Source organism: Trachypithecus francoisi, unplaced genomic scaffold (genome assembly GCF_009764315.1).
Source record: "Trachypithecus francoisi isolate TF-2019V2 unplaced genomic scaffold, Tfra_2.0 Lachesis_group8, whole genome shotgun sequence".
Lineage (NCBI taxonomy): Eukaryota > Metazoa > Chordata > Mammalia > Primates > Cercopithecidae > Trachypithecus > Trachypithecus francoisi.
This window is the reverse complement of record NW_022681473.1, coordinates 21078526-21099879: the sequence shown is the minus strand read 5'-3', so window position 1 is coordinate 21099879 and position 21354 is coordinate 21078526. Positions and strand designations below refer to the sequence as shown.

The 21354-nt window shown below is 39.1% G+C and overlaps 1 protein-coding gene across 1 annotated transcript in view; it reads left to right on the top strand.

The window, feature by feature from the left end:
- HSD17B12 (hydroxysteroid 17-beta dehydrogenase 12) overlaps positions 1-20564 on the top strand; it is a 173115-nt gene extending 152551 nt beyond the window's left edge. The window contains exons 8-11 of the mRNA XM_033207762.1: positions 1796-1877; positions 3479-3544; positions 18338-18487; positions 18767-20564. Of these exons, the coding sequence (XP_033063653.1) occupies positions 1796-1877; positions 3479-3544; positions 18338-18487; positions 18767-18871 (403 nt within the window). The 3' untranslated portion in view covers positions 18872-20564. The remainder of the gene's footprint in view (positions 1-1795; positions 1878-3478; positions 3545-18337; positions 18488-18766) is intronic.
- Positions 20565-21354: the final 790 nt, after the last annotated feature.

The window sequence follows — 21354 nt, the reverse complement described above, 5'->3', positions numbered from 1 at the left end:
TTCCCATACCGAACAATCTACCCATTAAAGTATACATGGTTTTTATACTTTAATGGTTTTTAGGGTATTTACAAAGCTGTGCAACCATCACCACAGTCTAATTTTTGAACATTATCAATACCCCAAAAAAGATAAAGATATTTTAAATATTACAAATTAATACTAAATTAAAAATCTCCTGTAACAAAAGTGGTTTTTCTGTTTCATCAAAGGAATTTCTCACAAATATAGATAAAATGAAAGGACTAGATATTCATTGCTAATTTACCAGTTTTTATGTTAGAATTATTGAGTTCTAACTCCTGATACAAACTCTTACCTTAAAATTTAAAAAGAAAAGACTTTTCTGTTTCTGAGGAAAACACAAACAAAAAAATACCGGAATGATATAATTAAACCATCAGCTACTTATTTCCAACTTTATTCAAAACCCTACTAATATTTTTAAATTTGAAATGTAATTTTTATCATCAAAATCTTAATGGATTTCACAGTTTAGGAAGGCACATAATACTAATAAGGACTTCTGTTAAACAACAACAACACTTTTTCCAGTGATACACACTAAGCCGAGGACTCCCACTTCCATTTGATGGTTGAAGTGGCATCTCACCTAGAGGCTGGCAGATGAAGCGGGTGACTTTTGGGGATTATTTCCTTTAAGATTTGTGCCTGAAATAACTTAGATGCCATTTAATCATGTATTCTTTATTATTTTGCATAAAGGGGGTCTTTATAGTCCCTTTTTTGAGCTAAAAAGGTGTTGGGAAGTAAATTCAGACAAAGAACAATGAGAAAGTGGGTTAAGAAAAAGAACCTAATATGGGAGACAGGAGGTGGGTGGGATCAGGTTGCAGTGGCTGAAAAAAGGGAATCCTCTGAGAAGAACGGATTTGAGAGGAAGAGTTGGTAGTTGTGACATTCCTAAACCATAATTCCACACTTTACCTAACCTATACATACTTTTTAACAACTGGTATCTTTATAGCATTGCTTTTCTCAAGCTAATTTTCACTTTTTTGTAGAATTAGAAATTCCTGGTAACTTTGATTTTTTAACTTTCAGTAGTCTCTAAAAGTTACAGTAACAATTGAGCTTTGCCTTTTGGCAAAAGACACAGTTTGATGAACTAGAGAGTAACATAATTTTAGAGTCAACTCTTTGTTGGTGCCCAAGTCTCTACAACCCAGAGAAAGTAGAAGTCGAAAGTAGAAGTAGAATCTACAACCCAGGGAAAGGATATAGCCATTCACTCATTGCCAGAAAGTTTTATTAAGTACCTGTTGGTTATGTGCTCAGTACCGTGTGGAATATTTTGAGGGAAAGTGGGCTATTATATATAGAAGCTTATGGTTTTGTTGGGGAGAGGAGAGAATGTTTATATACATAGAATGATTAAATCTTACAGTAAAGTAGTACGTGTTGATATGCTAAAATAAAGGTGCATGCAGGGAGTATAAGAGATCTGTAAATAAAAATTCTTGGCACTGTGGCTAGAGAAGACCTCAGAGGGTAGAGATCAACTTGAGGAGACTGGAGATCTCATCTGGTCATGCCCTGGATTACTAAGACTGGGAAATGAGCTAATCGTGAAGAAGAGCTATTTTTAGTTGATTGAATTATGTCTCATTTACTGACCGAGCATAGCACATACTGATGAAAGGCAGGGAGAGATGTGTGTTAGAAAAACAGCTACATTATTCTGTTTCAAATAATTATATATCTCAATCTGTAATTCACAAACAACTGCATACTGTGGTTTCACTCCTTTTACATGGTACATTTTCCTTTTTAGATCCAAAGGGGCTATTCTGAACATTTCATCTGGCAGTGGCATGTTCCCCGTCCCACTGTTGACCATCTATTCTGCAACCAAGGTAAACAGTGTTTTCTTAAATCATGTCAATGTAGTAATAAGGAGTAATTTTTAATCTGAGAAATTAATGTAGATTTAACTTTCCTGAAGTTCTATTCTTGGCAGTTTTCCAATAGACTGAGAAGAAAAGGAAAATACCCTACTTGAGTTTCAAAAGAACCCGAGTTGGAGACATACTATATACTTACAGTAAACTTACTGTAAACTTACAGATGGGACACCAGGATATCAGATTCACAGATGCTGTTTTTCTCCCCCCAGTACTTTACTGATTTTGAAAGTGATACTTGTGCCTTCCATAGAGAGATGACCTAGGCAGTTAGCTTAGTTAATTAGAACATGATGTTAATGAGTCTAAGATTAGAGATTTGATATATGAATGAGTCCACTTCACACAGCATAGAAGAAATGCATCCAGTCAACGTGTAAATGTACATAGTAGGCACAAGATAGACTGGGCGAGATTGTATTTTGCCATGTTGTCCAGAATTCATACATATTCTTTGTCACCTTTGGGGTGAGACAAGAATTTTCCAGAACTCTCTGGACAATGTCATAATTTCATACAATATCACCATTAACCTCTTCACATTACTGCTACGAAAGTAATTTAGAGTGTGTCTCCTACTGCCTGCAGGTCAATGGCGTCATCTTCAGATACATTGTTGAGGCATCGAATACATCTCTGAAGGGAAAATGATCACTCAGATGTTGAAATTAAGCAGACTTTTAGGGAAAAATAAACAAAAATATGTACAGTAAGAACTTGAAACATTTCAGGGAAGGAAAAAAGCAAAACCTCCGACTTCTTTTTCATGTGAAAAAACAGTCACTACTGTCTTTTGAAAAACTTGGTACCACCTCCCAACCCCTACAATCTACTTTCTGTATCTGGGAACATACTGTAGGCAAGTTTAAAATGAATGCCATGTTTCTTGAAGGGATTCGTGAACTTCAACTTACCTGTTCTACTCCATGGATACAAAACTATGACTAATTAGGACCCTTGAAAAGTCACTTGATTCTTTGCATTTCTAGTCTGAGGTTGAGTTCACATTTGAAAAATGGCACATTGTATTTTACAAATAGATTTAAGGTTGTATTATCAGAAGAAGATGGGCTGTCACATTCACCTCTGTATTTCTTGGATCTTGTCATCCCAAAGCACCAAGAGGATGCTTGTTCTGTTCTTTTTAGCAACAACAAAATCCCCATAGAATAGAGTTGAATGGACTTCATGTCATGTTTCTGTTTGAGTGGCAAGTGGGGAGATGAAATGCATCCTTTGTTATATAAGAGAAAAATATTTTTTCTTGGAAAATAACTTTCTGGGGGGAGAAAAGCATAAAAAGAATCTTTTCCAGTTAAATCAGAATTTGATCTGGATATTATATTTGGTAATATAATACTTCATTTAGTGGCAGATAAAAACCACTTGAGGTTTTGAGGTGTTTTTCTAAGTTCTCTTCTGCATTTGAAATGAAAAAAAGATGAGAAATTATAGCATTAAATGATTCGTTTATTATTTTTGTTTCCATGGCTACAAATCAGGCAGATTGATGTAATGTGTGTGTTTTCTTCTCACTCCCACTCCCCTCCCAGACTTTTGTAGATTTCTTCTCTCAGTGCCTCCATGAGGAGTATAGGAGCAAGGGCATCTTTGTGCAGGTGAGTGGAGTTGGTTTCACTTAAGTATCCCTGTTTTTGTGTGGTTTCCAACAGCAACTGTTGCTGTCTTGGCAACAACAAAAAAATCATATTCCTAAGTAACTGCATGTGACATTAGCACACCATTAAAAACATGGCTTCTTTTTCCTTAATGCACTTGTCTCGATTTTTAAAAAATTATCCCTTAGAATTTCCAAGTAGGGATACCTAAAGTGGAACTAAACACAGTATAAATAGCTGAAGCGTATTTTTTAGTTCTTAGCGCTTTATTATGAGAGACCAAGACTATCAGCATCTCTCTTTTTTTTAGTTGTGGTGAAATAAACATAAAATTTACCATTTTCATCATTTTTAACATGCAGTTCAATGGCATTAAGTCCATTCACATATTGTGCAGCCACTGCCACCATCCATCTCCAGAACATTGTTCATCTTCCCAAACTGAAACTCTGTTCCCATCAAACATGAACTCCCCATTTCCCCTTCCCTCCGGCCCCTGGCAACCACTGGTTGATTTTCCATCTCTATGAATTTGACTACTCTTATTACCTCATATGGGTGGAATCATACAGTATTTGATCTTTTGTGACTGGATGATATCACTTAGCATGTCTTCAAGGTTCAAGTTCAACACATGTTGAAGTATGTGTCAGAATCTTCTTCCTTTTCAAGGCTGAATAAAATGCCATTGTATATAGACCACATTTTGCTTATCCATTTACCTGTCAGTGGGCATCTGGGTTGTTTCCACCTGTTGGGTATTGTAAATAATGCTAATATGAGCATGGGTGTACAAATACCTCTTGCAAACTCTGTTTTCAATTCTTTTTTTTTTTGAGACGGAGTCTCGCTGTGTCACCTGGGCTGGAGTGCAGTGGCCGGATCTCAGCTCACTGCAAGCTCCGCCTCCCGGGTTTACGCCATTCTCCTGCCTCAGCCTCCCAGTAGCTGGGACTACAGGCGCCCGCCACCTCGCCCGGCTAGGTTTTTTTTGTATTTTTTTAGTAGAGACGGGGTTTCACCGTGTTAGCCAGGATGGTCTCGATCTCCTGACCTCGTGATCCGCCCGTCTGGGCCTCCCAAAGTGCTGGGATTACAGGCTTGAGCCACTGTGCCCGGCCCTCAATTCTTTTGTATATGTATACAGAAGTGGAATTGCTGGGTCATATGGTAATTGTTTTAAATTTTTTGAAGAACTTTGCCATTTTCCACGTCAGCTGCACCAGTTTACACTTCCACTGGCAGTGTGCAGGGTTCCAGTTTCTCCACGTCTTCACCAACACTTGTTATTTTCTATTTTGTTTGTTTTTTGTAATAGACATCATAACGGATATGAAGTGGTATCTCATTGTGGTTTTGATTTGTTTTTCCCTGATGATTAGTGATATTGAGCATTTTTTCATGAGCTTATTTGGTCATTTGCATATCATCTTTGAAGAAATGTTTATTCCAGTCCTCTGCCTACGTTTAATAAAATCATGTTGTTTGGTTTCTTGTCATTGTGTCGTAGGAATGATCTATATATTCTGGATGTTGTCCCCTTATTAAATACACGATTTGCAGAGATTTTCTCCCACTTCATGAGTTGCCATTTTATTTTGACTTTAGTCTGCATAATGCCTTTTTATTCACAAAAGTTTTTAATTTTGATGTAGTCCAGTTTATCTGTTTTTTTCTTTTGTTGCTGGTGCTTTTGGTGTCAAATCCAAGAAATGCTTGCCAGATCCAGTGTCATGAAGCTTTCCCCCTGTTTTCCTGTAAGAGTTTTCTAGTTCTAGTTCTTTGATCCATTTTGAGTTAATTTTTACATACTTTTGAGTTTATTATGTAGCTAGCAGATACAATGCTGTGAAAATACAAAATATGAGAGAAAGCAAATATAGGAGTTTTAATGGGTGGCAATTTCAAATTAGCCATTCTTCAATTGAAATAAATAATATTTCTGTGCTCAGGCACTTTTAAAAAATGTCTTGGGAGAAGTTGCGATTTCTACCTCTTTCCTGCTCCTGCCCATCAGCTACCCCACCTCTATGCATGTCTGGTGTTTACTGTGGCTTTCGTTCCTGTGAGGCAAGTATTTCACTTTTTGTACCCTGAAGCCCCAAATGATCGATCAAAATAATAATAGTGAATATTTGAGTGGATACTTTTCAGGTACAGTGCTAAACACTTTTATATGTATCATTTCACTGTATCTCATAACAATCCCATATGATGGTGTGATGATGACTATTATTATTTTTGATTGCAGAAATTGGGGCTTAGAGAGGGTAAGCCACTTGCCCATGTTGAACTGGTACTCAAATCTGGGTCTATTTGACACTAAAGCCTTTGTTCTTAAACACTAGACTACTTGCTGCAGGCCTGTAGGTCAGCATTGAATACTTTCTGGATCCATCTGTGCTCAGGGAGTGATGGAACCAGAAGGTGGTTGCTTGGTTAGTTCCATTTCCTCCTTTATGCCTGTAGACCATCAAGATGGGCCTAAATGTCATGTAGATGTAGCTTCTAAACCTTTTTATTGAATAGATACTGGTGGGAGCTAAATCACCTACTATGAGATAGAATGGTAATGAGAGGAAGCAGGGATGACTGTTTCCTCATCTTCCAAGATCAACTAAGAGCCTGCTTCCTCTAAACCCCAACCTGAGCTTTCATCCTAGGGAACCTTAGATGTCATAGCCACTTGGCGTTATTTCTAACTTGCAGCTTCCCATATGTGTAGGTTTCATTCAGAAGGACATGTTTTCTAGAATCCTGGATTTTATACAAAATTACTGTACTCTCTTTTTCCTCTTTCCTTGACACCAGTCGTTTTAATGTTAGTAACGCCAATGTTCTGTGTAGAATATGTTGTATTTTAGTGACAAGGAAACCAGTAAAACATTCGTGAGAAGCTATTACATTCCATGAGAAGGTATTCGTGGGAAGGTATCACATGCCATCCAATGGTATACCATTTTCTTCTGATGAATCTAACTGTAATCACGCTATTAACTGAATAGTTTGTAAACACCTATTGTGACTAGGCAGAAATCCTAAAAAGGTCCGTTGGTGATTGACCTATAAGCAGAGTGACCAGAAGCTGTAAGAAGCAGGCCTAACCAAAAGCACCAAAGGGCTGAGAGAAAGATTTCCAGGGCAGGCAAACTGTGGCCCAAGCCTTAAGAGAGGGACAGGGGCCATAGGGCTCAGGTGCAAATGGGGCTGGAAGAAGATATGGTGAGTAGAACTGGAGAGGAGTTGGGGAAGGGATGCCAACAGAGGAGCCAGTCATGGGCATTTCAGAGGGCAGAGCATGTACTAGACACTGGGATGTCCACTCTGGCCTGAATGTGGGGGAGGACGATGGAGTGGCAAGAAAGGAGATGGCCTTGTGGAGTTCAAATTTAATCCTAAACCCTATGGGCAGCCACTGGAGGACTAGGAAGGAAAGCAACATTATCTGATTTGTATTTTAATAAGATCACCCAGGAAACATGTGTGGGCTGGAGTACAAGGCAGAATCAGCTGATAAATACTCCTAGTCCAAAAAATTTGTGGGCATAAAACACCACCACAGAAAAGTCAATCATTTTTAACTCTGAGCTTCATTTAGACCACTTTTTTTTTTTTTTGCCCCTTTGATCAGAATTAATAAGAGATTCTCTTTCTATTCTACTTCAGCATTCTGATGTATTCACACAGAATGACGACTGTGCCTTCCCTCACAAACATTTGAGTCTTTATTTTTTCATCAAATTAATTCAGTTTAAACCTTGAATGAATTCATATGACAAAACACAATGACGGCTGAAATGACAGTTTATAATTCATTATTAGAGAAAAACAAAAGTTTATCAAAATAAAATATTTCAGAAGACAAATGCTAATGTGTTTTTACAGTAGCTTCTAGTCCCACCAGATTACTAGGTGGGAAATCTGGAGAAAAGATCTTTGAGGGAAACAAGTTGTGAGAATGTGAGAGGAGACAGTCTTGCTGGTGGCACTTGTTGTTTGTGGTAAACGGGAGACCTGCCTTTTCCATGGCATCACAGAAAACTCTGGTTGTGCATGCAATTTTAGCCTGTTTATCAGAATGACTTCTAGACTAATGCTATGTGGCTATGTTTCCGTTTTTTTTTCTAATCCTTGCAAAGAACGCTATCTTTTTAGGTCTACCTCTGTGTGAATGTACATCGGATTGCTCTTTTGGGGAAGAAAGAGGGTATATTGTTCAAATTCTAGATTGTTTCATATTACCTCTTAATAGTTTTCTTTTGCATTTCTCTCCCCATCTTTCCTTCAACTTCTTAACTTCTTTCCCATAATTTTATAAGATCATTTAAAATTGCCTTCAAGAATTCAGATTTGCCATTATATAATCATTTCCTGGAAATGCAAAAACACAATAACAACAACAAGTGATGTAAATGCCTGGAGGTGAATGATGGGCCTGAGAGACTATTTGATTTTGCACAGAGGATGAGAAGCACATTCTCAAGGAAAGCTTGTATCATAAGTGTAGTCTGCTGATGAGGACTGTTTGTTCTCATTACCTTATAATTAAAGTCCAGTAAAAAAAAAAAGACACTTGTGTCTTTCAAAAGATAAAATTATTATAAGCAATTTGACTGGCTAGGTAGTGGGCCCTAGCCCTGGGCTGCTTCTGTCTACCCTGTACTGACTACCAGTTAATACTGAGCAAGCAGGAAGTAGCTAAGACTAAGACTAAATCCTAAAACTATACCTCTTGAACTCTTATTCTGCAAAATTTTCATAAGCCTTCTGGTTTAAAAAAATCATTTGGAAATAATTTCAAATCTACAGAAAAGTTACAAGAATAAAAATAGTACAGACAAAACTCTGATACCCTTTGCTTAGATTTACTTACTGTTAACATTTTACCACATTTGTTTTATCGTTGGAGAGTAAGTGCAAACATTATGGTCCTCCAATTCTAAACTCTTGAGTGTGTACTTTTGAAAAATAAGGAGTTGGTTGTTTGTTTGTTTGTTGTTTGAAGACAGGTTCTCACTCTGTCACCCAGGCTGGAGTGTAGTGGAGCTATCACGGCTCACTAGAACCTTGACCTCCCAGGCTTAACTGATCCTCCCACCTCAGCCTCCCGAGTGGCTAGGACCCCAGGCACATGCCACCAAGCCTAGCATTTTTCGTTGACACAGGGTCTCGCTTTGTCACCCAGGCTGGTCTCAAACTCCTGAGCTCAAGTGATTCTCCTGCCTTGGCTTCCCAAAGTGCTGAGATTACAGGTGTGAGCTACCACACCCAACCAGAATAAGGATATCCTCGTATATAACCACAATACCCCTATCAACTCAGATTTAACAGTGATACAATAATTTTATCTAATGTATTATTTGTGCCCAATTTCTGGTCTTATAATATTCTTCATCCTGTCCTCTTCCTCCAGTAAATGCAATCTACGATCAGGTATTATATTTAGTTGTCCTGTCTCTTTTGTTTCCTTTAACCTGGGATATATCTAAAACCTTTGTTTTATGACAGTGACTTTTTTAAGAGTACAGTATTCCTCCTTTTTAATTATACTTTCCTCATTTGGGGTTTCTTTGATGCTTCCTTAGAGAAACCCAAAAGTGAGATTCGGGTTATGCTTTCCCGGCCAAAATATCACGTATGTATGTGATGTTGTGTCCTCAGGGTCTCACGTGGGGAGACACACAAGATCCATCCGCTCTTCATTGGTGGCGATGTTTCTGACCCCCCCACTCCAGGTGCTACCCAACTCCTCTGCCATATAATTACCATTAGTTCCCTTGCACTAAGAAGCAATCTGTGGGGAGACCCAAAACCGTGCAGATATTTTGGCCCTTATCGAAATTTCCCCTAGCTATAGCATCAGTGATGTTTCTTCACAAACCTGCCTCCTAAAGAGATTTTTGATGCTAAAGAATCCCTGAAGCCCTGCCTGGATATTTCATCATTTCAAGATGAAAAGTCACAGCTAAAGCATGGTCACAGTGTCCTCAGTCCAGGCTGTGGTTTTATGAAAACTGCATTGGTCATCAGTGTGCCTAGAGGCAGAGAAGAAAGGACACTGAGCTTGGAGTCGGTGGACCAAGGTTTGAGTTCTGCCTTCAACACCCGGTGATCATCTGACCTACAGAAAGCTTCATTACTTTACACCTTAATCTCCCCTTCTGGCAAGTGGGATAAATGATATGAGATAAAAACACTCCAAGCTGGGAAATGATATATAAGGGTGAAGAAGAGAAGAAAGAGACTTATATTTATTGGATATCTGCAATATGCCCATGTTTTCACCTCCTTTGTTTTCTCATTTTACACAGATATTAACCTAGTCCCATTTTACAAATAGGAAACAAGATCAACAGGAGTCCTGTGCTGGGCGCGATGGCTCACACGTGTAATCCCAGCACTTTGGGAGGCCGAGGCAGGTGGATCACTTGAAGTCAGGAGTTCAAGGCCAGCCTGGCCAACATGACGAAACCCATCTCTCCTAAAAAAAAAAAAAATTAGCCAGGTGTGGTGGTGCGTGCCTATAAACCCAGCTACTCTAGGGGGCTGAGGTACAAAAATTGCTTTAACCTGGGAGGCAGAGGTTGCTGTGAGCCGAGATCGCACCCCTGCACTCTAGCCTGGGCGACAGAACAAGAGTTTGTCTCAAAAAAATGAAAATAAAGAGGAGTCTTGAAACTTGCTTAAGGTCAGTTTAGTTTATCAAACAGCTCGTGCCTGCTTTTACCAGGTCGTTGGCTAGACGTCTAGGAAACAAAGGTAAATAAGACCCAGTCCCTGTCCTGAAGGCACACACAGAGAAAAAACAGATATTTAAACACATACCCACAGTAAGTCCAAAACTAGAGGTATATATCATGTTCCACATGTCTTCAGTCAGGAAATATTTAGAAAGCACCGCATAATCTGGCAAAAGACAGACAGAGCCTCTGCTGTGGTTGAATTTACATTTATCGGGAGGGAGACAGACATTAAACAAATCCACGAATAAAACAATTGTATAGAGTGATATGTTCTCGAAAAGAAACTAAAAAAGAGTGATATGTTCAAAAACATGGGGAAGTGTAGAGAATGTACCGATCTTGGTGTGAGTAACTCCATCTGCAAAGAGGTGTTGCTCTGCGCCATGCAGTTTCCTTCCTTTGACCTGGGAGGCCGGGTCTCTGGAAATGCTCTAACAAGGAGGTCATCTACCAAGGGACACCATCCCTTGAGGTTTTCTTTACCAGAAGAAAGGTGGGGATGCAGATAGAGACCATCTAAACCCAGAGAACTTTCAGCTGCCCTGAAAATGAAGTGGACTTTTTCATTCTTAAAAGGAGATTACAAAAGAATACTCCATTTGCATTTGAACTTATTGTCCTGAAGAAATCCTCTAGGGGCTACGCACTGTGGCTCACACCTGTAATCCCAGTATTTTGGGAGGCCAAGGCAGAAGGGTCGCTTGAACCCAGGAGTTTAAGACCAGCCTGGGTAACATAGTGAGACACTGTCTCTACAAAAAGTAGAAAAAAATTAGCCGGGCATGGTGGTGCATGCCTGTGGTCCCAGCCATTCAGAAAGCTGAGACTGGAGGATCACTTGAGCCCAGGAGGTTGAAGGTGCGGTGAGCTGTGATGGTGTCACTGCACTCCAGCCCAGGTGATAGGTGGCAGAGCAAGACCCTATCTCATCAAAAAAAAAAAGAGAGAGACAAAAAAGAAATCCTCTGGGCTCCATTCCCTTGTTACTACCTTCCAGTGCCTTTGTCTTGGTGATGAGAGTTGGTGGTTTAGTTAATTCAGGTAAAAATGTAGTTTTTATTCAGAATAGACTAGATTTGCGTTAATCCATGAAATTCAGAAAACAAATAGGACAAATTGAGATGAGCGAAAACAAAATTTAAGAATTTTTTAATGAAAGAAGATATTCCTCCTTTGTATTTTTGTTACAGTATGTTATTGCTTAGAGTATTCTTATAGTTCTATTGGGCTTCAAATAACTAGAAAGCTAAATATTGAGAAATGGCTACCGGGATTACAAATGTAAGTCTCCATCCTTTCTTCCTGTTAATTGCCAATGACTATGAAAGGAGTTAATAGAGTGTATCTTTTGTGCATATGGAGTCTACATAGGGAGAGTTATAAAGCAATACAAAGATTCTCACTGGAAATGTTCATGTATGGCCAACTACACCAGTTTTGAAAAATGACTTAAGAATAGTAAAATTAGTCCTGTTGGGATCATTGAATTCAGATCCCTTCCAACCAGCTGAATCTTGATTTTTTTCAGTGATAATGTCTTTTTTTCTTGGCCGTTTACAACAGTGTTGTACCACAAGACCTATAAGCTTAAGAGGTCCCTCCAAACCATTACATGTGTGTCCAGGAGAACTAATATTCAGTTGGTTACCTCAACAGTCAGATATTCTCCATGGAAAGTGGCATTCTTATATGTCTTATTTGATATAAAAAGTCAGCCAAGTTCTTCTTTCCAAATTCATTCTAAAAATATAGATATTGGAAAACTTAGAAAATAATTGCTAATACATACTAGAGTTCAAATCCCACATTCTCTAACTGATAATATTTTATTTAATTCTCATGATAGTATAATAAGGAAGATTCTATAGCCTCTAATTACAGAGGAAGAAACTAAGGCTCAGTCATTGAGTGTTTTGCTCAAGATCACACAACTAGTAAGTGGTCAAGCTGGAATTTGAATCCAGGTTGGTCTGATTTTAACCAATGCTGATTTTTTTTTCCTGTTACCCTACCACCTCTGTTTTCACATCCCAAACTTAATCCTTTAGGAAATCCTTGCAGCATACCCACGATTTGACTACTTCTCGTGACCTCCACTGCTACCACTCTATCTGAGCCACCATCATAGCTTGTCCTGGACATTTTGCAGTATCTTACTATCTGGCCTTCCTACACCCATTGTGGTTTAACAGCCCCTACAGTCTACTTATAGCAGCCAGAGTGATCTCTTTAAAATAAAATCCAGCTGGGCACAGTGGCTCACACCTGTGGCTCACATCCCAACACTTTGGGGGGCTGAGACGTATGGATTGCTTGGGCTCACTGAGTTCAAGACCAGTCTGGGCAACATGGTGAAACCCTGTCTCTACAAAAAATACAAACATTAGCCAGGCATGGTGGTGTGTGCCTGTGGTCCTTGCTACTTGGGAGGCTGAGGTGGGACGATGGCTTGAGCCCAGGAGGTGGAGGTTGCAGTGAGCCGAGTTCGCACCACTGCACTCCAGCCTGGGTGATGGAGTGAGACTGTCTCAGAAAAAAAGGAAAAAAAATCCAGTTACTTCACTGCTATGCTAAAAATTCTCCCATGGCTTCTCATCTCTTTCACAATAAAACCGTGAGTTCTTATGACCCTCAATGTTCTGATTTCAAACTTCCACGTTATCATGTCCCCTCCCTGCCTTCCTACTTCCGTGGCCTCCTTGCGGTTCTGGAAATACCTTGAGGACACCTTCACTTCAGGGCCTTGCACTTGTTCCTTCAGTCTCAAAGGCTCTTCACCCAGATACCCTTTTGGCCAACTCTGTCTCTTTGTTCAGATCTTTGGTTATAAGTCACCACATCAAAGGGGCCTTTCTTGAGAACCCATGTGCAGGCTCAGCCTCTATTAGCTCTTTTACCTAGGTATTTTTTTCATCTTCCTTTTTTATCATCGCCTGCCAATACTGTACATCTTATTATTATTATTATTATTATTATTATTTGTTTGTGGTCTATATCCCCCTACTGAAATGTAAGCTCTGTAAGATGAGGGACTCTGTTTTTATTCACAATGAATTGTATTCATTAAGTTCCCATTGCCTAAAACATTGTTCTAGTAGGTGCTCAGGAAATAGTTTAGTGTTAAGTGAATGCCTTTTGTGAGATTACACTGTTTTTCTTTTTGTTCCTTGAATGTTAACATACAAATTCCATATCTTTGGAGGTAGGTTATTTACAAGATTATCAGCCAACATTTATCAAGGATCTTTGTGTAGAGCACCATATTTTGAACTCCTTCATTTTGGATTTTGATGCTAAGATTTATATGTATTGTTATTACAGGGCCTTTTTTCATTGCTGTGTAACGAGGGATCTCTGCACCATCAGAACGATTCCTTTTTCCTAAAATTTCTAGAAAGTCTAAGGGTTTCTGCCAAGTAGATAATCAAGGGCCTTTATGTGGAAAAGCTAATTTCATGCACTGCAAGTAAAGCAATACATACTCCAAAACTAGAATATAGGTGTATAATTATTTAGATTTTTGTATACCAGATCCTGAAATCGTAGATGAATACACAGATTTCAGGAAAAGAAGTTTTCCTAATATTCTTCATAGGAGCCCCAGCTTCTGCCTTAAGAGTGTGTGCTGGCTACACGGTTGAATTTAATGCTCAGTAAAGGCAGATGTGACACCATGTCTGAAATCTCATACTGTGCAAATACATTAGACCCTGGTGTCTTCTGGGTCTACATTTTCCCAAGTCATTGTCTTGTGATATTCTGGTCATTTTTCCATTGAAAAGCATGTTTAGTACACAGTTGATGGCACCTGAAAGATGCCCTACCATGTTAAGTTCCAAGGTTCAATCCCTGATTTTTGAATATCTGCCATGCAGTTTCAGGCATCTTTCTTTCCACTACTCCAAGGCCATAAGCATTCCTCTTCTGAATCAAGCACCCCTGAAGTGTACTATGAAGTCCAGTTACCTAAGCAAGCTTCTCCTGTGGGTGAGAAAAAAGATACCAAGTTGTCGGGCCTGGGTGTGGTGGTTCACGCCTGTAATCCCAGCACTTTGGGAGGATGAGGCAGGCGGATCACCTGAAGCCAGGAGTTCAAGACCAGCCTGACCAATATGGAGAAACCCTGTCTCTACTAAAGATACAAAATTAACTGGGTGTGGTGGCAGGCCCCTGTAATCCCAGCTACTTGGGAGACTGAGTCAGGGGAATTGCTTGAACCAGGGAGGTGGAGGTTGCAGTGAACCGAGATGGCGCCATTGCACTCCAGCCTGGGTGACAGAGCGAGACTCCGTCTCAAAAAAAAAACAAAAAACACACACACACACACAAAAAACCAAGTTGTCCAAGTTGTCTCCAGTGATTTTTTTTTTTTATTTTTATTTTTTTAAATAGGCTAAGCAAGGAAGCACCAACAGCTTTGCTTTATGGCCTAATTAATTATTTGCCATTTGGGAATTCTAAATCTGAAGACCAGGGTACTTGCCCACATCTGCAGCTCTCAAGGTCAGGTTGTTTCTGAGCTGGCAGTATTTGTAATGGGAACTTGTTGAGCTTGAGCAACTTGAAAAATTTGTTCTGCCCACAGTTTCCTATAAAAGTATGAGTATCTTCTTGACCTGTTTCCCATAATGTTTTCCTGAGTAAGCAGGATAAATCAATTAATTATCACTTGTTGGGGTTTTTTCTTTCTTTCTTTCTTTTTTTTCTTTTTTTTGAGACGGAGTCTCGCTCTGTCGCCCAAGCTAGAGTGCAGTGGCATGATCTCCGCTCACTGCCAGCTCCGCCTCCCAGGTTCACGCCATTCTCCTGCTTCAGCCTCCTGAGTGACTGGGACTACAGGTGCCCACCACCACGCTTGGCTAATTTTTTGTATTTTTAGTAGAGACGGGGTTTCACCGTGTTAGTCAGGTTGGTCTCCTGACCTCATGATCCGCCCGCCTCGGTCTCCCAAAGTGCTGCGATTACAGGCGTGAGACACCACGCCCAGCCACTTTTTGGGCTTTATTTAACATTTTAAGGGTGTACCTAGATGGCTTTTTGATATCTAAGATATTTCTTTACTTTCACATAACTTGGAATATTTATTTTTAAATCATTGGCAGGTAGCAATAAGTATGCCTGTTTAGATGGGTGGTCTTATATATGCTTCAGAATTTCTAAAATTTTGGCTCGAATGTTCATATTATCAACTTCTTGGTGTAATTAATTTTCTGGATCATAGCAGTAGTGGAAAGAGACCCCAGTACTCTTCTTCAGTGCTGTCCATAATGAAGTGTCTTTTGCCAACTCATTCAATAGATATTAATTGTGTCCCTGCTCTGTACCAAGTACTGTTCTAAAGCATTAAAAATATAGTGGTGAATATGACCAAGTCTTCATGGAGTTTGTGTTCTAGAAATGGATACAGCCTGGTGAATGGATTCAGTTTTCTGTACCGTTTTGCCTCCCTCCTGCTACTCTTCACACATTTCCAGCATTTGAACCATCCTGAGCTATGCAGTTCCCTGAAAAACATCATGCTCTTCTGTGGCTCTGTTTCTTGGCTCCTGCTGTTCCCTTATTTGTTTACAATCAGGCAAATTCTTGCACTTCATTTAAGACTTAGCTCAAATGCTGTTTCATCTTTGAACCCTCCACTAGGCCATAACTGTTAACTGCCTTGATTTTAAACCATTGTGGAAATAAGTATCCTTTCTAGAAAAGAATTTACAATTTCTTAGCTGGAAAAACATAACCCAGCTTGGAATTCCTGAGTATGCTTCTCTCGTCCCCACCCCTTAATCTGGGGGTTCTCTAGACTCTCTCTGTGGTTTAGCTGCATGAAGAGTTAACTTGTGGCACCACCAAGTGGTTCCGTCAGGTAGTGCAACTTAGTTCTCCTACAAGATCAAAGTAGTCCAATTTATACCATGTACCTATGAAGGGAGGGAAGAAGATGGCAGAAAGGATGGAAGAAAGGAACAAAGAATTATAATGCAATTGAGAAGTGTAATGATTAGACCATCTCTGCCTCTAGAAGCTTAAAATCTTACAATACCTTTAGCAGGCTTGCGATCTATATTTGGGATTTTTAAAAAATCTTCACTATTTTGTGACCTTTAAACCTAACATATAGAAATGAGAAATGGTTTGCTTATGTTCCTTCATTATGTGAGACCAGAGTATTTGCATATGCTCTTTTTTTCCTTACTACTCAGCTTTGATCTGGGGAATAACCTTTTCTTTACTGACCCATTGTGAGATCCTCATTGAACTCTGCATTTCCTACTCGGTCTGAGTCTGAGATCTCACCATAGTGTGTGCTCTCATAGACTATATCCTTGTGGCAAAATGGTTCTTAAAAGATTTGACAAAAAAAATTTTTTTTTGCTAAGTGAGGGATAAATGTATAGTGATAATCCCAATCAACAAATTCTCAGAAATCAAAAGTTACCTAATCAAAGTTGGCTCAAATATTGAAGTACTTCAGTGAAATTAGTTTACTTAGTATGAGTTCATGCCTGCAGGGACAGGGAAACAGAAAGTTGGAGAGTGACAGCACTCCATCTGGGGTTGTTGGTTCTAATGGGGAGGCTGAGGTTTCATCTAACCTGTCAAGGAGAGTGGGTTGCATTCCTTGACTTACACTTTGGAGTAGGAAAAATGCAAAGCACACACATACACAAAAACCCAGAGACATGAGACCACTCTTTCTAGGTCTCAGCATGAAGGAAATCCATAGAATGGAACAGATCTCAATTTGATTGAACTTTTAAGATTTTGACCACCATGTGTTAGAACCATTCCTTTTCTTTAATAGAAGTGTCATTGGGCCAGGTGTGGTAGCTCACACCTGTCATCCCAACACTTGGGGAGGCTGAGGTGGGAGGATCACATGAGCCCAGAAGTTTGAGACCAGCCTGGGCAACATGTTGAAACTTTTTCTCTACAAACAAATTTAAAATTAGCTGGGCATGGAGGTGCACGCCCATGGTCCCAGCTACTCAGAAGGCTGAGACCGGAGGATCACTTGAGCCCAAGAGGTCAAGGCTGCAGTGAGCTATGATCGTGTCACCACACTCCAGCCTAAACAATAAGCAAAACCCTGCCCGCCCCGAAAAAAAGAAAGAAAGAAAGAAAGAAAGAAAGAAAGAAAGAAAAGAAAAGAAAAAAAGAAAAGAAGTACTTCACACATGTGAGATAAACAATACATTCACCCTTTGTTGAACTACCATGCCCAGGTTATTTCAAACTATGGAAGGACCTCTTGTATCATGACTCAGGACTTGTTATAACAGGGTTTCCTTACACTCTGTGTTGAATCACATCCAAAATGCAGAAAGCATAAGCAATAAAGAACCTAACATTATTGAAGTTCCTCTAAAGGTCATGTCCAGATTTGTCACCCCACACCCATCCAGTCAGGTGTCTTTTAGTTACTCGAACGGTTTCCATATTGTTAGACTGTGTTCCCTCTAAAAAAGAAGAAAAAGGGAGGTGGTTCTGTCTTTTGTATCAATAAAATTCTTTGTAAAACTCAGAAGTAGAATGGTGAGAAACTAGGGAAGAAAAGTAGTAACGCAAGGCTGAGGAAATAAGATGTCTGTTTTAGAAGGATCAAAGCTGATAGAACAAACTTAATTAGCCATGAATTATAGAGAAAGTTGGTATTATCCCGTTAGGAGAATAAAGTATCAAACATCTCCTACTTGGTGGTTCTGTCTCAATGTTCAGTTTACTAAGTGGAAAAAATATCCTATCCTGAATCTGTGCTATCTAGATTATTCAATGCTTTCCTTTCTAAAGGTTCAGAAAGGTAGATTTCTGCTTATTTTTAATACTTTCTCTGGTCTCAAACTCTGTTTTACTGAGAGATTGGTTTGTTACAATTTGTTTTATGGTATCATGTGTTCTATCAAGTTGGCTTTAGATAGCCACTTCTCTTTCCTTCTCTCTCTGTAAAGATACAGATGTTTCTGCCACTAAGAGCAGTCAAGCACCACTGTACATTCTGAGTTTGTGGCCTGACTAATCAATAGCATGTTTTCTGGGGTGGGTGTTACCTTTCTAGAGTGTCCTGCCGTACTTCGTAGCTACAAAACTGGCTAAAATCCGAAAGCCAACTTTGGATAAACCCACTCCAGAGACGTTTGTGAAGTCTGCAATTAAAACAGTCGGCCTGCAATCCCGAACCAATGGATACCTGATCCATGTTCTTATGGTAGGTAGATTGTTTGAGTCACAAATCAGTACTTTCTGGCTTGGGGTTTCTTTCCCATTGAGTTACAGGATAGTATGTAATAGATTAGCATATATACATTGTCCAGCCATAGTAACAAGATGTCTATGTCCTGTTATAATTTTAATGGTTGTATACCCAAGAACTTTACAATCTACCTCTAAATAAAAACAACACTATAATAAAATGTTAAATCATATGCTTCAGTTTAGCCCAAATTGTAGGCTATAATTACATATCTCTTGCATTCTGTTTCCCTAGGGATGGATAATCTCAAACCTGCCTTCTTGGATTTATTTGAAAATAGTCATGAATATGAACAAGGCTACACGGGCTCACTATCTGAAGAAAGCCAAGAAGAACTAAGCATTGATAACTGCGTTGTAATTTGGCCAGATGCTCCAGCATATGCACGTTCACTGCCAGACACCCTACTGATTGTGAAAATCTGAAGTTGTCATTTCAATAGTTATTAACGTGACTAAATGTTATCTTAACTAAGAGGAAAACAAGTTGCTTTTAGGGGTTTCTGACATACATTCTGGATACTACCAGAGGTAATTTTGAAGTTTAATATAAATGCTCATATCAAATGAATATAGAACTAAAATTGTTGAGAACAGCTAATAGGAAGGAATACTATTATAGCAAATCACAGACTCAAACATAAAACTCGGCAGTTTTATCTGCTTCAAAATGCCATTGATCATTATTCCTGTATTTTCTCTGAAGCTGATTATAAAAACCAATGTCCAGCTACTCTTTTGTGTTTGACACTTTGAAGAAATGGAGATTGATTTGATTTGTTTATAAGCAGACACACTGCAATTTACAAAGATCTCTTTAAGGCTTTATAAAATTATCTTCCAGTTTGTACATTTATACAGAATTGTTCTTTATCAAGGGTAGCTAATGACATGAAAGTAATTGTGAGATACGGAGTTATTTCTGACACATGAAACCCACCAAACTACGCTTTCTTATAACGCATATTTCTTCTCAGTTTAAATGTATGTAAATATCAAAGCTATATGGTATGATTTATAAAGATAAATGGGCCAAAGTACACATTGAGACTGGCACCCATCTATGGTACCACTGAAACCCTAACCCAGAAAAGTGGCTTGCTTGGACACCCAGTCTTCTTTGTTTCTGCACTGAACCAATATTGATCACACATGTGACACAGGCTAGTCCTATAAAAGTAATGACTTCATAAAAATGGCATTATAATTTTTAAATTGATACTCTGTAGGTAGGTGCTGATATAATTAGTTTTAATAAAACATGCTGTAACCAACAAAAATACATTTATGTGGTGATTGAAATTAAGGCTATATTTACAATGACTTAATATAAGGCTGACTTTTATCCTGCTTCATAACTTGTATGGGGAACTCACCAAGAAAGAATTCAATACTGTGAAATATGCAGCAAGAAGATTGGCCTTTACCTAGGCTGTGGTTCCTAAGCTCTCAGTTTTAAGCACCTGTAGATTTGTATTAAAAAAAGAAAAAATGGGGCCTTAGTTTCTGGCTTTTAATTTTGCCAGCTAAAGACATAAAACAAAAACAAACAAACAGAAACAAATAACCATCTGCTATCAGCATCATTATGTAAAAGAAAATATATTTTAGCCCCTAAAATTAGGAAGAATGTAATCTCAGAATAAAGATTGTCATTTAAATTGAATAAACATAGCTTTATGAAAAACACATTGTTTGCCCTTTTTTCCTCTCATTTTATTGTAGAAATGGTGACACCACAATGATGTGGGCAGTATTGTATCTGCTTTCACACGCTGGTTGGTTGGTTGGTTGGTTGGTGCGTTGGTTTTGGTGTAGTAGTCGGTAGTGGTGGTAGATAGAGGAGGGATTCATTTGCAAGTATATAAAATACTTTTTCTTTTATCCCAGTTAGAAAATACTTGTAGGCTAAGCACAATGGCTTAAACCTGTAAACTCAATGCTTTGGGAGGCCGAGGCAGGAGGATTGCTTGAGCCCCGGAGTTCAAGCCCAGCCCGGGCAATATAGCAAGCTCTTGTCTCTACAAAAAAAAAATTACAACATAAAAAATTAGCCAGGTGTGGTGGCACGCACCTGTAGTCCCAGCTACTTGGAAGGCTGAGGCAGGAGGATTGCCTGAGCCCAGGGATTAGAAGCTACAGTGACTATGGTTGGACTACTGCACTCCAGTCTGATTGACACAGTAAGACCCTCTTAAAATAAAGAAAAGAGTTATAATTCTGGCTGGAAAATCCCTTACCAATTTCAAAACTTCTGAGCTGTGGTTTTGATTGCTTCAACTTGGCAAGCACCCACTTGTATTTGACATTCAAGGGTGAAGATGATGACGTAAAAATGTATTTTTCTAGGCACACGAAAAGAAAAATTATGTTAAAAGAGAAAACAGTATACTCCAAACCTTCAAAATAGTGAAGTAAAAATTTTAAACTTAATTTTATGTTGACTTGATTTTATGTTCTAATGCATACTAGGTAAGATTTGAACACAGACGGGCCAGGCGCAGTGGCTCACACCTGTAATCCCAGGACTTTGGGAGGCTGAGGCCGGCCAATCACGAGGTCAGGAGTTTGAGACCAGCCTGGCCAACATGGTGAAACCCTGCCTTTAAAAAATACAAAACGTAGCTGGGCACAGTGGTGCGCACCTGTAGTCCCAGCTACTCAGGAGGCTGAGGCAGGAGAATCCCTTGAACCCAGGAAGCAGAGGTTGCAGAGAGCCGAGATTGTGCCACTGTACTTCAGCCTAGGCGACAGAGTGAGACACCATCTCAAAAAAAAAAAAAAAAAAAGATTTGAACACAGAAAGACTACAGTAGACAAGAA